Source organism: Epinephelus lanceolatus, chromosome 5 (genome assembly GCF_041903045.1).
Source record: "Epinephelus lanceolatus isolate andai-2023 chromosome 5, ASM4190304v1, whole genome shotgun sequence".
Classification (NCBI taxonomy): domain Eukaryota; kingdom Metazoa; phylum Chordata; class Actinopteri; order Perciformes; family Serranidae; genus Epinephelus; species Epinephelus lanceolatus.
Window position 1 is genome coordinate 33,853,272 of NC_135738.1, and position 18,906 is coordinate 33,872,177.

The window sequence follows — 18,906 nt, forward strand, 5'->3', positions numbered from 1 at the left end:
CTCATACCACACTCTCTGTGTCTGTGTGAAGGGGTTGCAGCAGGAGAAGGTCTTTACTTTTACTGAGAATAATCAACATTCATCCAGCCCCCTGTGAAACCAAAAGAATAAGGTTGTGAGCTCAAGCAAGAAACCTGGAAAATAGCATTGGGAAATATAGCGTAAGAAAATAAGGTAATGGAATGGAGTGGGAGTTTTAAGGGGTACCCTGGTAATTAAGTATTACACATCCATATGACCGATTTAGTTTTGAGAATAATTGTCAAAATTAAAGCAACAGAAGCCAATATACCCTGACTTTTAGCCCCTCGGATGGGTCAAGCTCCCAAAACACTACATTTCCTACAATGCAACCAATCTTTTTGTCAGACCTTATCTGCGGAGTGTGCATTATAAATTCTGGTTTCCTCAACACTGCTAGGAATCAGACTGGGGATAATTCTTTTTCTTATCTTTTTCTCTTTCTTACCGCCCCCGTCATCTGACGGTTAATGGCCTCTTTGTTTGCGAGGACAAGGAGGGCGCGCAATTCTTTGTCTCCCCAGTTGCTCATCTTTACAGTAGTGTCTGTCAGGTTTGTGTTTCCCTCTTGCTACTAGTACTGGCTGCTCATTCCTGCTATCAGCTGTTTCCTGTTTATCCACCGCCAGTGGTTTGCACGTGCGGCGTCATCAACAGCTCCTCCCACAAGTCTTCAAGAGCCCCTCCAGTTGCGGAAGGCCGCCTCGGTCTGTTTAAACTAAAATGGCTCTGCCAATATGTCTACCCTACGAGGCGGAAAATTGGGCACCTCGGATCAACTCGCCAATCTGGCTCTGTTTGTCTAAATGCTCGCAGCTAGCCGGCAAAACGGCCCAACATTTGCGAAAAATCTGGCAGTGTAAAAGGGGCAGTGTAAAAGGGAGCCCCTCTGTGCGGAGCCCACATGCTCTCCTTGTGTCAGCGTGGGTTTTCTCCAGGTTCTCCGGCTTTCTCCCACAATCCAAAGACACGCACGTCAGGTTAGTTGGTGTCTTCAAATTGGCCATAGGTGTAGGCAGAGGTTGTCTGTCTCGGTGTGTCAGCCCTGTGATAGTCTGCCAGCCTGTCCAGGGTGTACCCTTCCTCTTGTCTGATGTCGGCTGGGAGTGGTTATCTCCAACACGATAAGCAGTTACGGAAAATTCATGAATAAAATAAAATAAAATCTTCCCCATTCTCGTACTGTACCTTTGGATAAAAGTGTCTAAATCTGTAATTTAAATGCTTAGTCAACCCCTGTATCTTTAGATCTCTTTACTCCCAGTTTGTAATGCAGGGTTTCTGCCTTCAAGCCAAGCTGAGATAACCCTGATAACATCAGGAGGGTTATCTTTTGACTTTAGAAAGTTTCTAGCAGAGTCACAGAATATATTTATTATTAACTGAGATATTTATCATTGTTACATTGTTTTGTTTTCAACAGACTTTATGCTACTCCTCATTATGAATAAACTGATATTACATGATATTGTCTGTCCCTTTAAGGAGATGGCATTACTATTTTGGTGTTTTCTGTAGCACAGCACCTAAAAATTTTACTTCATTGTTGCAGACCTAATTGTTTAGTCACAGCTTGATGAAAGCCAAATCGCTTGACAGACAAAACTTCTACATCATCTGCCAGCTCTTAAGTTTTAGACTTTGAACAGATTGTGTTGCTGTGGCGTCTCTACCCATGTGCCACACAGACATAAATAATGGATGTTTGAATGCACTCTGGGATGCCAAGCAGGTTACTGAATGTACACAGCAGAAATTCTTTTTTTTTTTTGGCAAACCACGAGGGAGGAGATGATTTAGCTGTTGTTTTATTTGCTCATAAGAAAAATACATTATTTTGCTTTTTACGTAAAACACAAAAATGTATCTGTACAGAAAAAGTACAAAGACAGATTCAGGTAAGTTGTGAGTGTTCAGAGCAAATATTCAAATTAAATAAGCATCATTGAGATGGACAGAGAATGAAAAAAAAAATTGACTTACAGTATATTAGTATATCAAATCCAACAAGCATTTTTTCCTATTAATTACAGGCCTATCTTACTGGCAGCTATTCAATTTTGCATCAAGACTTTTTGTTAAGTCATAATGAGAATGTGAGAAGAATATTTTAAAATCGTAATCTTGTTATTTTAATACAGAATAATTTGTGTCTGACTGACTCTCACTTCTTTCTTTATTTTCCCTCCATTGTCAAATGTGTCCTGCCTTATATCTCTCCGCTGTTCCATTCTCTTAGTGTCTTAACGATCACATTTTTTTTCCCACCTTGATTCTTTTTATTTCCATTTTTCCTCAATCGTCTCCTCCAGTAGAGCATCTCGTCTGCTCTTCTGGTGAATATAATTCCCTACCTTGTTGTTCTCTCTGGTCCCAGGCTTCTACTGACTACTGTCGGTGAGACTCAATTAAAGCAAGGGGGGGAAAAATAAGATTAACAAGACACACTTTTACCCACAATGCCCAGGGGGCTCAATTTATCTTGAGGAATGCGCGGCTTAAAAAAAAAACTGTGATTGACACCTCTAACCTTCATTGGGATGTAATCTTCATCTTTAGCACTCAGAGATCTAATTAATTAGGGGGGATCTCATTTCCTCGCTAATGCAACTGGACAGAGGCATGATAGAAGAGGGAGAGAAGGGAGGAGGAGGAGGAGGAGGAGGAAGGATTGAGATGGAGGGGGAAAGGAGGGGAACCGTATTTCATCAATGCCTGTGAACGGTGTCCACCTTGTTCATTTCAGGGAAGAACAAGAGAGCGTGAGGTGGTTGGGTTCACACCAACTACACTGTATTGATTACAGCTGCCAGAACTCTGGCTACTGGCCATCACATAAGGAGACACTGCAGTAACACTCTTTATAATGGGATCTCTTGGTAATGTACTCAAGTGTTTCACTTTCTTTCCTGGACTTCCTTTCCTGCGTTAAAGCCATCATCGACAGCATGTGCGAGGAAGAAGCATTATGTGAATGTCATTGGTTTTGTCTTCCTGCTGCACTACAAAGTGTGTAATTTTAACTCCTTTACAAGTCATTCACACTAATCTCAAGTGACTGAAACAGACAAATAAATTATAAAAGTACATCTGTAGATGCATGTAGCTGTTTTACTGTAGCAAATGTCACTGTCACAGCAGCCTCGAGTGTATGAACAACAATAAAAGACACATCAGTAAAAGTACTGTTCATGACAAAATATTCAGTATCTGGGTGCAGCACAGGCCCTGGATAAGAGCTTGTATTTGCATTGGTGGAAAGTAGTGACTTACATTTACACTGTTTCATGTACTTGAGTAAATTTTTAGATAAAATGTACTTGTAAGAGTAGCTGATTTGGAGAATACTTTTGCTCTTACTTGAGTACATTCGGATAAAATAAATGTGCAAACTGCATTCAAGCCTCTCCTTTAAGGAGTAAGTAGGTGACACGAAGTTTTTGTTTTAAATAGAAATAGTGCTTAACACCCGCTGAACATCTATTTAAACATTAGAAATTGATGTAATAAATTGTATCTAATGAAGATACTCATGCCCCAAGTTATTATTTATATTATATTATTTATGAAATACATTTTAACTCTTTCTCGAGTAGTTATTTTCATGGGTTCCTTCACCTCTACTTAAGTCAATATACTTAAAAAGTAACAATACTTTTACTTGGTTACCATTTTTGTTGACTCCACCAATACTGTGCATTTGATAAAAGTACTGGCCATAATGCGCTATTAATTTCATCACATGAAAGTTACGCAGACATGATGTGGAAACTCGAAACCCCCAGTGAACATATTTCCATATTTCCTTTTTTTTTTTAGCCTTTAATGTATAGGACAGACAAGCGTGAAGGGGGGAGAGAGAAAGAGAGTGACATGCAGCAAAGGGCCACAGGCTGGAGTCGAACCTGGGCCGCTGCAGCAACAGCCTTGTACATGGGGCGCCTGCTCTATCCACTAAGCCACCGACGCCCCAGGAATTGTTCTTTTTTGTGGGAAAAATCAGACAAGCTATTATTAAAAAGCGAGTACCTCTATCGATCTTAAAACATGTCTGGAAGGGAACTTTATTAAACTTGTATAATGACAAGCCTTTAACAAATCCTACATATGTAAACATGCAATACAGTCTACATTCTACAGTCTACATTCATTTTATCTTTGGATCATCTACAAGTGCTACTATTTCACATTAAATGTCTTCTTAAAGGAAAGTTTTTTAATTTATCTTTCACTCTTCCAGTGCCCATTTGAATTCATTTTAGCAAACAGTGCCTTGATATTTCAGATATTTAGGCCTCTGGAGACCAACATCCCACACACACATGCCCACACAGGCAAACACATACGTCACACACTTGCTAAATTAAAACAGAAACAGAAAATCAATCTAAAAAGATCACTGCGTTATCATCAGCAAAACTATAAATATCAGAAGTGACAACCAGCTTCCGCCTCCCCTTCTCTACATGGACATACGGCCCAAAGCATCATAAAACCTCCCAGCATCGGCCACTTCATACAGGACGCAACAGGATATAGAAAGAATATTCTGTATTGGCTATTTCTGAAGAGTAAAAAGACCTATGAATATATTTCACAGTACTTGTAGCCCACACTGCTTGTAGTTCATTTATACACACTGCCTGTAGTTCATTTATATACTGTAGGTCCTGATGCTCTCAGTTCTTGCAGATATACGCTTCTGTATCTCTAAATTACTTCTGCACAACTCTGAAGCTCGTGGCTACAGATATGGTTGAAAAAACATCTCTCTGGGCGGTGAATACAAAGTGCCCTGGTTTCTTTGTTGTTGCTATGAATAAAATCCCTATGCTGTTGCTAAAAATTGTTCTCCATCCCACCACTGTCTCTGCACCCATGAACCTTCCTCAGTCTCACTTCTCCATTAAACTGCCGACTGGAGGCTGCATCTCTTAGCAGATATCGAACCGGCACTTCACTCTCTCTCTGATCGTCCGTCCGTCTTGTCGGTCACCTCACAGGCTGTACTTCACTTCTTCATGCTGGGTTTCCGCACCTCTTTTCTCCCTATCCACTCTCTGAGTCTTCTGGGCCTTCTAACACTGTCCATACTTGTCTGTATCTCTCTCCACCCAGCTCATCTACTCTCACCTTTCCAATCTCCAGATCATAATAGGGGAATGAAAGGGAGTTTATAAACTGAAGTGCACATCAGATCTGCTGTAATGAAATCTTATCAATGTGTTCCCTGTGCTATATTATTTGCATATAAATGACATAATATAATAACTCTCTCCGGCCTCTACCTGGGAGGAGTAAATATTTCTCTGTCTGCTTTGTCTCGTTGCTGTGACACGAGGAAACGAGACGCTAATTGAAGAGAGGAAAGCATCTTTATGTGACGACTGACATTCAATTATGTTTGGGGGATCAGATTAGGTGGTGCCCCCAGAAATGTTTGAAAACAACATTTTGCAGAGCGCCAACTCTGAAGGCAGCCGAGGATGTAATTTGAATGGCTGTTTGAGGCCCGTGCTGAATGGGGCTGCTCTGAATGGAATCACTATGCTATGACCTGCGAGTAATTGGATGTCCAGAGTGAAGTGTTGACAGAGAAGGGGAGGCAAGGCTGACAGAAACAAACAAAAAAAAAGAAGCGGTAGACAGTGAGGCAGGAAGACAAAGGGAGAAAATAACACAAAATGAAAATAAGTGAGAAAACAATGCGATGAACGCGCACAACGACGGGAAAACAACAGCAATAAAGGGGGGGAAGAATCACAACAATGAAAGCGGAGAAAATGGATGCGGCTTTCCGCAGAGTGGGACCTGCCAAAGCTTCGGTTGTCATTCATCACAGTGCGCAGGCATGTAGCCACTATGGCCACCGAGCCAAATAAGCCATTAGACAGGATAAGCTTTCTTATCAGCCAAACACTGTCAGGAAGCACACTGCCAAGGTCGCACCAAACAAACACCGGGTCACTTTACTTACAGCCACCATTACATACGATACTGCTGATCAGAGATAATTGTGTACGTTCATCCATCTACCTGTCACTCTGGATTTGTACTAGTGGCATAACAGAGCAGGTGATGTAAAGCAAACACATTTACAGTGCAGGCGACAGGAAAGTAAGTCCTTAATATACACAGCACACGACCAAGGATCATTTGCTGACAGATGATGCCTCAACAAGGGATACCAGCCATCCTGTCAACACAGATTATCTTCATCTATACAGTAAAACAGTCTGTGCGTTTCCAACCGACTCAGAGAAAAGAAAAGCGCCTTTGTTGTTTTCAGGTGCAAATCGTTTTCAAATAATGATTGTTAAGCACTACTATTCTATCTGAAAGTCACCTTCAGGTAAAAAAACAAAAAAAGGAAACATGTTGTCGTGTCGTATTGGCTGTTAAGATGTGCTTTCTGCCTGACAGGAAAAAAATGGATTTAACAAGCACTCACATCTTCACAGATGGAGGGAGGTGAAAAAAAAAAAAAAAACACACACACAGAAAAACACTCAAATTAAAAGAAACATATGGTTTTACTTACTTGAATATAAACACACACACACACACACACACACACAGAGACATCCATTTTATCTCCATGTAATTCACCTTTGTAGAACATGGAAGGGGATGGAGGGGTCGGCCGACTCCATCGATTGGCTATCCTTAGCAGTGACAGCTCCCAGATTGGCCAGAGAGCATTAGAGAGTCAGAAAGTCACACTGCCATTAGCAGTCTGTCCTCTCTGGTTACAGCCTGCCTGCAAACGGACACTCTATAGACTGAAATAGATCACAGTGATTGGTGGATGTGTGTGTGTGTGTGTGTGTGTGTGTGAGGCACCAACAGATGTGCATGTCTAGGAAATGTGATCACTCTATCATTGTACAGTAGCTTCAAATATATTCTGCATGAACTTCCAGCCAATAACCTTCGCACTCCACCTTCGTTTTTCTCATACAGTTACTTATATGACATGGAGGGGTTTTTAAGCACCAAACACGTAATTTCCTGCACTCTAATGAATTTTTATGCATCAATTTGTGCATTTCCTGCATCAATTTGTGGTGTAAATGTCTTTAATTTTGTCAAAGTTAAAGTCCTCTGCTACTCTCGTGAGGAAAAATGCCCACGTGCAAAATACTGTGGAGGACATGTCCCCTGCGTAACCCCTTAAAACTACACCTATGTCTCTACATCTTTCTGTATGTGTTCATGCGTGTGTACTGGTAAATTGGTATCCATCTTGTCATCAGGAAAGTATAAATCAGAATATACAAACAAAAAAACCACAGAACATATTTTGTACTCGTGCTGATTTGCAGATTCATGTTTGTTACGAGTTTGTGTATGTAGCTTATCCTGAATGAATCCGGATAGTAGACGTGAGCAAATTCACAGGAGCATTGTTTTTTTGTTTTTTTTTAGACTAGAGGGAAATTTACTATGCTCCCTGCCTGCCAGCCTCCATTTTCCCTGCTCCCCTCACTTCTTTTCTGATTCACATCTCCGCTCCTCCACTTCACAAGCATCTGCAAAGGATGTACTGCAGTTGGGCCGTGACAATGCGAGGTGGTGCGTGAAAGCACAGTTGACTGAGGAAACTAGGGTTTGACTGATAAATCAGCCAGCAGAGATATTGGGATTATATTTTCTGTCTTACGCAGGATCATCAGGATGAAATCTTCAGCCTCTATGATGGAAGCTCCTCCATGAATAACATCTGTTGTGATATTGTGTTTTCTCTGAGAGGATTATTTATGAATTTAAAGGGCTAGCGTGTAAGATTTACAGGAATATATTGGCAGAAATTACAAACAATACAATACGTTTTCTGTAATGTGACTGTCACAGCCACACATAATGTTTTCCCAGTCCGCCCTCTTAAACTCATTAGTTTCTTGTCTACACAGGTTACTTTTATTTTTGGTTAATTTGCTTTAAACCTTATATTGTGTAATTTCAATATACATATTCTAGCATTATAGGGTTACACACTCAAAATGTTTGCTATTAATCATCTGTTTCTTTGTCTTTGAGTTACCGTGGTGTTTGGGGAGGACCCTTCCTGGCTGAGGGCAGTATACTCATTGGACCAAACCGTGCGCTGCCATGTCATGGGGGTGATTTCAGTTTAGTTAGTTGTGCTTTGTTTTTAGTTGTTGTTGCCGTCAATTTCGGTTACCCCTTGTATATTATTTGGTTTGTCCAAGCCACTATATATATGTTCCCTTGTGTGTCATTTTGAGAGGTCAGTTTGCTCAGTGAACACCTTGTTTAGTTATTGTATTGAGTATAGTTATGTTACATTGACCTCTTTTGTAGGCCTAGTTGTTCATTTCTTGGTTTGTCATTTTTCATGCATTTCTGGGTAAATAAAAACCCATGATTTTGTCAAAAACTTGTGTCCTTGTTGTCTCATTGCTTGGTCCCTAACAAGCGTACAATCACCTGAAAATAGGAACCGTTGTGTTTTTGGTACCTTAGAATGAGATGTTTATATCTACATTGGGGGCAGATTCTCTTCTACGTTTCTACAGTAGCCCAGAACGGACAAATCAAACACTGGTTCTCGATAGGGCTTTTTGCTTTTTCGTTTTGTCCAGTGTAGGTAGACGCCCCTCCAAAACGTCAGCGTTGGAAAAACACAGATTGTTTTTTTTTTGTTTGTTTGGATTTTTTTTTTTTTTTTTTAACTGGTTTAATTTGTGTTTTTACCGGTTTAAATCACCAGGACTGTTTGGTAAACAACTTCTGACATGCCAGACAGCACAGGAGAAACACTAAATTGTAAGATGAAACGGTTTTATTCAGTGTTTTACCGATTTTAATGACCTGGTCCATTTGTTTTGGAGAGGAAAAGACCTCTGCAGATAAATTGGCTCCTGGTAAAAACCTCCCTGACGAATTTTTACCATGAGAAGTTTCAGCTGGTTGCAATCTGCAATCCTCACCATTAGATGCCACTGAATCCCCCTAAGTCTTTCACATTGTTCCTTAAAGCTTTGACAAGTTATTCGCACCATCAGATTCACACACTTAATCACACGCTAGAACAAAAACCTCAATTCCTTTCCATCTTCCAGAGAGATAACATAACACCTCACACGCTGCCTCTGTCAAGCTGCCATATGCCTGCCTTCACATAGGCCACAGAGGGTGGAACAGGCTTATTAATACTGGTGAGAGATTTGAACCCTTTTCTTTCTCATTACCAGTCAAATTTATTCCCTGTTAGACCTAATCAGAAATATGTTATTAAGTTAAGGACTAAGAGCCCTCTGCTTCTTACAGTATATTGACTTTTCTGATCCAATTTAACATTTTTCTACATGTGCAAGAAAAAAAGTTGAATAATTTAAAGATCCAGTGAGTGCAGTAGGGGGAAGTGTCTGTGAGTGGAGGCTGCACTGCACAGCCTCAGCTCCTAAGTAGGCATTTTCAGATGTTCTGAGAAAACAGGTGAAGACGGACATTTTTGTAAGGCAGACTGATTTTGCTCTAATGGCGTTCGGATGATTAATAGAGATTTCCATGTGAACCAGTGGAAGATATAAACTTCGTCTTTTCATACTTATGAATGTGGCCTCATCCCCCCGGCAATATTAGCTGTCAAAAATTACAGCCATTGATCCAGCAGCCTCGTGTGTCAGAATAATATAAGGCAGTGAGGGGGAGACATGTCTAAAGTGAAGTGAAGAGAAAAACACAGAGCGCTGGAATAAATGTACATATCAAGACAGGATTTTTAGCCAAAGAGAAAGCACTACAGGGAACATCCAACTGATTTCAACGTGACAAAATTGATTTTCCAATTTTCTACGGATCGCTTTCTGCTTTGCCGAGGTAGGTGAGGTGTCTATCCAAATACTCTTAGAGCTCCACCTGAATTATGTCTGTGGAATTTGGACAACAGAGGGATGAAGTTTGGCCATCTCTGGCTTCGTCTTTCCTCCTCTCCCTCTGCTTCCTCTTTGTTTTGGTGTGTAAACCTTTCTCTCTCTGCCACACATATACTGCACACATATGCTGGACATGCTGTCTCCAAAAGCTATATTCTGCATGGCAGATGGAATCGATGGGTGTCATGTCGGAGCCATATTTATGAGAATGTGCTGAAGTGGCTGGGTTTAAATCTCTCCAGACCTAGAGGAGGACAGTTTAAAACTTGTGCCTTCTGCACTTCCATCTGGCTCTGCCGACTGACTGTGTTTCTGAAGAAGTCTCACTTTTTTCCCTGTTTTTTTTTATTTTTTTTTTTTTTTTTTAAACAGAGATGCTGCACTGCGGCTGGACTATTGCTTAAATCCCTGGGGATGTTTTTTTTTTTTTTTTAAATCCAGCACACTAATAAATTATGGCTGTGTCTGGGATGTGGGAAAGATACTTGTAGATACAACACAAAGACAATCATACATGGTGCTTCGGGCTTATACAGCTTTTAGGTGGCCACATCTGCAGTCATATCGCTATCATGGATTAGTCATATCTGTTTGGCTGCTTAGTAGAAAAAAATTACCATATTGGATTTCATTCTTTTGCTTTAAAATATAAGAGAGACTGCATGGACTGTGACAAGGGCTGTCGCAATAACGGCAATATTGCAATACTGCACTATCAACCGCAGGGTATGGCAAGCAAACGCCATAACCGCTATGTTCATGTTTTTTTCTTTTGTTTCTGTCATGAGAGTGCCGTTTTCTGTTCAACGAGAGTTGATAAATATTCAACTTTGGGTAAAACGCTGCGGCTGCCTGTCACTGTCACTTTTTATCCAGCCATCCAGTGACAGTGGAGGGGGTGTTGGACGAATACCACAAAGACCAAAAATCACGCAGCTGAACAACAGCAATAATGGAAGAGGAATTAATGCTGAACCCAAACAAACTGTCAGGTCCTTCCTCTCTCCCTATGTGCTCCAGCCTTCCCTTTATCCAGAGCAAGTACTCTACTTACCAACATATTGTGTATCATAGCAACCACAACCTTTTAGATGAACAAACACTGCACCCTTATAGCACCTGGCTGCCCTTCTGTGTCCCGCATTTAACAGAGGATCATTTGTTTGAAAACTGTGTGATCTTTGTCTTTTAAAAGGCAACGATATACCTAATAATAGCCTGACAAAAAGCTTGTTTTCATAGCTTTAAAATGAGGATAAATTAAATAGTTTGTAAAAACATCAGCAAAAAAGGTGCTAATACTGCACATTGTGCTGTTGAGCCCTTAATCACTGCAGGGGAAAATCCTTCACCACTTCACCATGACAGCTGTAAAACCACTCCATTGTATGTAATCTGTCAGAGAGGCAATTCAATGACCCATTACTACAGTATTTCTATAGAAATATTATGAAACACTATGGTGTTCTGTTCATTTCTTCATTTGAAGTAAGGGGTATTGAGGGCTCATACTGATCCTTCAAAAGGGACATTCTGACGGACAGATTCATGTGTATTAAGTTGCTGTAGATCACAAATGAGTTGGCACAGCAGGGGGAAAAAGAAGGAGAGAACAGTGATGTCAGGAAGGCCTCCGTCACAGCAGAGATAGTTAATGAAAAAAGAGAAAATACACTAGAAAATCCACAGCTATCACATTTTTTCTAATGCTTATAATGCCTTTTGAGTGGGAAGATACTGCATTAAAAAAGTACTTCAATGATTTAGCGTTGCACTGACTGTAACACTGTCAGACTCATGATGGACAGCTTAAAACAAAAAGGGGTCAAAATCTATGATTTTATACTAACTCCACACACCAAATTTGTTCATTTTCAGACTCGTAGTCTTCAGCCCCAACCCACGCTGACTCAAGTGATAACACTTTGGGCACGTCATCAGACTTCATGCAGCTCCCTTTACACAACTTTTAGTACTATACAAAAGCTGCAGACAGATGTGTAAGACCAGGGGAGAATGCCTTGCTCTAATGCAAGTCTCAACAAACTTTAAAAAAGGCTCCAACAGGTTAAACAGATAATAACAAAAAACTTTCCATCTCTGTGCAGCAAAACAGACTGAAATCTGACAGAAACAGATGTGTAATCAGCTCTGTCCAGACAGCTTTCGATGAAAATTAACTGAAAATAATGTGTCCGGACAAACCCAGTGTGGCCACCTGAGGTGCTCATTAAATCAACGGTGTAAGTGAAATGATCAAACTTGACTCAGATGTGATTCCCCTGACATACAGAGACAATTGACTTGTGTCTCATGTATTGGTGACTTTGAAGGACTTCCTCATAACTCCAAAAGTTTATCACCTGAAGAATAAAGTGATAGGAAGAATCTGCCTTGTTTTCGGAGATTTATTGAGGCCACAAACAGGCTGATAATTTGGGGTTTTCAAAGGCATTCAACTGCATATTCGAACACAGGCCTGTTAGTGGTTGTAATAAATCTCGGCTGCAGACGGGTGGAGGAGAACGGCTATTGTTTTTTCCTCTTCGTGGATCTTTTGAAATATCCTAAAAAAATACGCTTCAAAAGTCTCACAGAGAGGAAACCACAACTTGCATCTCTTGAATCATTCAATCACTCAATCACCTCACAAAACCAGCATCAACAGTGCTCACTTCATTGATTACATCTCATTTCACCGTACTTTTAATCAATTACGCCTCTATTAAACAGTTTACTGTAGCTCAGAGAGCGGCTCATCAGGGCGGTTAGCCGCCATGGTTCCAGCAGTTCCGGATGGGAGGTTTTCAGCCGGGCTTGTTGGACACCACCAGAGCCGGCGGATGAGTGTGTATCACCTCAATTAAACTATGCGCTAAGTGTCTGACAACAGCTAATATTCCTCTTCCACCAGCGAACCCAATCGATGTTCTGGCATTCGTCACCCTGCTGAAAAAGCAATCATCCCGTTGTCTCGCTCCGCTTAGAGGGGGAAATGGAGAGACACTCATCTGGCTTCCGCGCCTGCCCACTGGAATGCACCAGCTCTTACTCTCACAAAGGCACACACACACATATAGGTAGCATACAAGGCACACACATACTGTATATACACACTTTCTGACATGTTGAGAAAGAGTAGACGAACCAAAAGCTGCAGCTCAGACATGGCAGCGACAAGTGTGAGACTTGTGACAAGAACCTGTCCAGCACAAGTCACACTCTGTTTCAATTGGAAAAGGACCACCACACAGTGTGGCGCGATACACTACACTCACACACAAACATATGCACACATTTGCCAAGTGAACTCACCTCTCTGTCAAGCAACTTGTCGGAGATGACAGTGACGATGTCTCCTCTTTCTGCATCGATGTAGAACATGTTGGGGAAAGGCTTGTCTGGCGACTGCCTGACGATGTTGTAACGCAACGCTGCGTTATCTGTGGCGGGGTCATCTGCGTCGAATGCCGTCATTGTCATCACTGTGGTTCCTGGAAGAGACAGTGACACAGGGTTGAGTCTAAACTTAACCACAGCTGAGAGGTAAAATAACTAAATGCTAATTGCTGGTTTCATAAATAAAATGTTTTTACAGGAATAAAACATAATTTTAGAAGATACAGATGGAGCTGCTTTTTACTCGTGACATTGGAAGGCATTTTTCACTGTGTTTCCAAAACACGCAGGAAAAAAGCTTCTCAGATGAGAAACAAACATATGGGCCAGGTAAACATACCAGACTCCTTGAAGAAAACATGCAAATTATGACATTTTATTTACCAAAAGCTTTACAACTTAAAGGCTTCGGATGCATGTTTTAAACTAGCAAAAACACACCAATAATTACTGGAACACATGTTCATGCCAACACAGTCTAGCCAAGCTGATCAAAGTGGGACTAGATTGTTGTCTATATGATATTTCTTATGTGTCACAATACCTATTGTGTATGGAGATCTAAAATGAAAGCAATCATGGCAGCAGATGAGAGATGAGAGAAGCGCAATCTCAAACTGCTGATAGGCGCTTAAAAAGTTAGCCTTTCGTATTAATGTGTTTTTTCTCCCTTGTGTCAGCTCTAATAGCGTGATGCATTTTATTTGGTAATGGGAACAAAAATGGAAATCCTGCCCGCTGCAGCTGAGCTGAATAAGAAGGCAATCCTTGACACACCCTCAACCCTCAATCTCTCTCTGCTGTCAGTGATGAGATACACGGCAGGACACACACTCAATCTGTGCACACCTAAATATACAGACGCAAATGCATGGATATGTGCTACCATACAGGCAGGCACACGCACACACAGACACACAGACGCACACACACACACACATATAGACCATGTTAGGTCGTGTCACTTCTGAGTAGTGTTTTCCATTTCTCCAGTGCGGGCAGAAGTGTCTATAAACTGCATCTCTATCCAGTGCTTCATGTTCTTGTCATCAGTGTGCAGTCAGACACCTCTGGTGAAAATATCACCAGCTGAACACCTCTTCAATTTGTTTAAGCTCTAAGTTTGACTCGTTCTTAGAGCGATATGTGACTGCGTTCTGATGAGAGGGACACAGATGGATACTTCTGATAAGCCGGGAAGTGTGGCACACTCTAAAATGTAGGACTGATGATTTTCTGTGTGTGCGTGTGTGTAAGAGAGAGATTTGATGTAATTTATTCAAATGATGGGGTGTAGTTTATTTCACTATAAACTGTAAAAAAATATAATCTGAAGATTTGCAATAATGCACTGTAATTCTAAAATGACTCAGCCAATCAATGCGGATGATTCTGCTTCTGCTTTCAGTTTTTTTAATCAATATGTGAGCTGGCATTTATGTCATGAAAGTCCTGCCTGGGTTACCTTACACGCAGCTGATTCTTTTCTATTGTGAAATGATTAAGACCGCTGAAGTTTTATGCATCTTCTGGTGAGAACCCCCTTGTGATTTCGTCTTTGACCCACATACTTAACAAAACATTCTCCTCAGCACCAAATAGCGGCACCGTGTAGCATGGCTCATAAACATCGATCTCTTTTCATGCTTCTCCTTAATACCCGACAGTACTTTGCCACAGTGCATTAGCCAAACTGTTCAAATAAGACACAAAAGGGCTTCTGGAAAATATGCAAAGTCTACATTAAATAATGGCGGCTTAGTACCAAACCTTTTTAGTCCAGTCGAAGGTAATGAGGGGCAGAGAGGTGTGGGTTTTATCCCCTTGGCATTTGCACTTCAAGGTGAACCATTAATGGTTAAGTAAACCAGTAATCCTTCCTCTGCAGAATAATTACACAGTCCCATCTCCTTCATTACCTATACTCTGTTCCACTTCACACCTCCAAAGCCACCCTGTTAGAGATGACTCGGTGCACAAACACACATCGTCGCACACACACTTTTGCACACAGACACAACGACTGGCAGCAAATTAGTGTTAAAAACGATGACTAAATTGGTTATCTTGAACAGATCTCAGTGAATTATGTTCTCATTCCGCCAGCTAACCGAGGTCTCTTGAACGCATCGCAATCATATTACATGTTTTATGGGATATCAGAGTCAAGCTGAACCTCTCAATCCTCACTGTCTTCATCAGATACCGTAATTCCACTCACAAATGAGCATCATGTAACCAATAAGCAGAGGGTCAGTCCTGAATACAACACAGCATCAGCATCAATCAGCTTACATGATAAACATCTAGCATTCTGTAATGGGACAATGGGGCTGCATATAACTCCAACACTGATGTCTGTTGTGTTTAATCATAACATGATATTGTGCTGGCGGCCTCGGCGAGGACTCATTGCCTTCTCGTATCGGCTCCATCCTCTGGCAGGACCCAAGGCTCAATCAATCTTAACTGCATTGGATGGTTATATGGTGGGGTGGATGTGAATGCGCATGACTGCCATTACCTCGCTATCACTTGGACCCATCTGCTGTGCTGCTGGGTGACACCAGCTCTGACTGGATAAGGAGAAAAGTGATACAATAAAGATGGAGACAGCAGAGAGTCTGCAAACACACTGTCTATCCAGTTACTGTATAATCAGTTGTACATGTGTGGTGCTCAGTCAAAAAGAAAGCGAGGAGGGGCTGTGAGTTAAAACATCTCTGAATTACACATGAAAAGATATGACACAGAAAAAGAGAGCACACACACACACATGCTGTAGATTGATTTCGTCACACAGGCTGGTGGTGCACGGTGCTGTTGCCTACAGCTAACTCCTATATCTTTCTCAAACACCAAGGGAAATCAGTGGGGGCCGGCAGATCTGTGGGTGCCACCAGGGAACTGACACAGTGTGAAAAGCCAAGATGAAGCAAGAGAACATAGACAAGATAAAAAAAAGGGTAAATGTGATGCTAGGATGTGTTTGAGTTGACTGTGTGCACACACACACACTGTCTATGTGTCACAGTACATCTGCGTGAGTGTGAGTGATTGGAATTTCTTTTTAAATTATTCAGCATGTATGATAGATATTCCAAAACCTGAAATGGGATTTATATTAATCAGACTCAAGTGACTGACAAAGAATGAGAGCTGACCTGTTCTATTCTCAGGTGTGAATGAGATCAAAGGGAGTTCAGAGATGAATCTTCTCATCCAATACCAACACTGCTGAGATCGTACATGATGATGAATAACAAGCACAGATTCTTAAGAAGCAGAATGCAGTGAGGAGGTAGTGCCAGAGATAAATGTAAATGGACATGTGAGAAGGGAAAGGGAGGCATAAGGAGAGAAACAGAAAGTTGAAAAACAAAAGAAAAGTGAAAATGATCTCTGACACTTTTGGGCCTTTAACAGTTACATTACAGCTGTCCATATTTACCATGCAGTCACATCCATCCATTTTTGTAACTGCTTATCCTCTTGAGGGTCGCGTTGGGGCTGGAGCCTATGCCAACTGACATTGGGCATGAGGTAGGGTACACCCTGGACAGGTTGCCAGACTATCACAGGGCTGGAACAACCATTCATGCTCATATTCACACCTACGGACAATTTAGAGTCACCAAATAACCTATCCCCAACCTGCATGTCTTTGGACTGTGGGAGGAAGCGGGAGTACCCAGAGAAAACCCACGCTGACACGTGGAGAACATGCAAACTCGTGTGCTGCCCTATATAGTGACACTGAGGGCAAATTTCTACCAAAAATATGACTAAACACGCGTCTTTGGGATAAAACAATTTGTTATTTGCGGTATTTACCTTCGCAGGACAAAATACATCTCAATTGACCACTGAGGCACAGGTTAACTGTCTGAAATCTAAGTGGACTGGTCCGTCTTCAGTAAAGCACTTCAGCGACAGCAGTGAGGACCACTGCAGTACAGTAACGGCCCTGAAAACCTGTCTTCCCAAATTTATTCTTATTAGTGACAAGTGATGAGTTCCCACATGAGCACAATATTTTCAGCCCAAGTCTAAACAATTTTGCTTACTTCTATTGACAGATGTCTAAAATTGCATTTTTGTCCTTGCTTTTCTCACTGGATGATGATTGGTGATGTCATATTTCTGTGCACCAATCAGAGTTCAGTAACATTTGAATGGGGGCAAAAGTGTAGCCAGTGGATATCTGGGCCAAGACCTCCTCTTCTGTGCGCTGGTCATTTCGGCTAATCTCTATAAACAGCTATCGGCACATAAATGCAGATCAATTTCAAACAAAGCTAAACTGTCAGACGATAGCTGAGGGGCTCCAATGTTGCATTTCGGCCAATGTGTTTCGCCTTCCCACCATGCTCTCTACAAGGACTGTTTACCTGCCCCAATCAAAAATCTTCCAGTTGCCTACAGATTCTGCATGCATAATGCGTAGAGATTAGTCCTGTTGAAACAGATTAGCCACATTTTTAACTGTGAAACTCATTAACTATGTTTTTTCCTCTACTTTAACTTTTATAGTTGCTTATTTTGTATTGAATACTTGAAGGTCAAGTGTGAAGAATTTAGTTGTATCCAGTGGTGAGGTTGCAGAATCGAAATCTCTCCCGTATGCAGAGCTTGTAGGAGCACTACAGTGGCCTACGCAAAAACAAGAATGGCCCTATCTAGAGCCAATGTTTGATTTGTCCATTCTGGGCTACTGTAGAAATAACATAGTGGACTCTATGAAAGAGGACACACGCTGTATGTAGACATAAACAACTATAGGAAGGCGAAAACACAAATATTCCTACTGTTGGGTTATTATAAAGGTATGAAAACATTCATTCATTCATTCATTCATTAATGTTTTAAGTGCATCCAGCAATGCAAATACTTTATTTTCCATATTTATTTCCTTACTTCTCACAACGTATACAGCCTGATGCAGTGGTTACTTACATGCGAGAGACGACACCCAGAGGGTCACATGATAAATCTAAGGGGTTGCGAGATGATTGACAAGATAGGAAATAGGAAATCAAAGCATATCTCTGCTACAGCAATGTTATGTTTTCTTACTGTTCCCTTTGAATTTGATTTTTTGTGAAGTATTAGATGTTTTACCTCTTTGAGTCTCTTAAACTATTAAAATGAAGCAGTCAACCTTTTTAGTATTCAAGAAGACAGTTACAGAGGCAGAATGTGCTTGTGTAATTTTCATTCTTTGTTTGGCTATTTATTCTCACTCACATCTAAAAATGAGCCTCCTACTCTGCGGTAAATACATGCAGTGATGTCTACTAAGTGGTTAGGTGCATATTGGTGAAGCAGCTTTCAGCAGCTGGGCTATCTATTGGAGTGAATACTGCATTGTACTGTACCTGTCTACGCTTCTTGCCTGCCTATTGTTATCATTACACCACTCTGCAGTGTTTGGAAGCCCACATGTCTGTTTGCGTCTGTGTCTTTTGTTAAACTTGTCATTTCAAAGAGATGATTCTAAAGCTGCGATTTTCCTTAGATCAAATCATTTCATGCTCGCACTTCACATCTTACACTTACCTTGTAGCCTGTTCCTTATCTGTCT

General features: G+C 41.1%; 1 protein-coding gene across 1 annotated transcript in view; it reads right to left on the minus strand.

Moving 5' to 3' along the window:
• The window catches only part of cdh13 (cadherin 13, H-cadherin (heart)), a 476,360-nt gene that overhangs the window by 156,113 nt on the left and 301,341 nt on the right, over positions 1–18,906 (minus strand). The window contains exon 8 of the mRNA XM_033635485.2: positions 13,239–13,417. Within this exon, the coding sequence (XP_033491376.1) occupies positions 13,239–13,417 (179 nt within the window). The remainder of the gene's footprint in view (positions 1–13,238; positions 13,418–18,906) is intronic.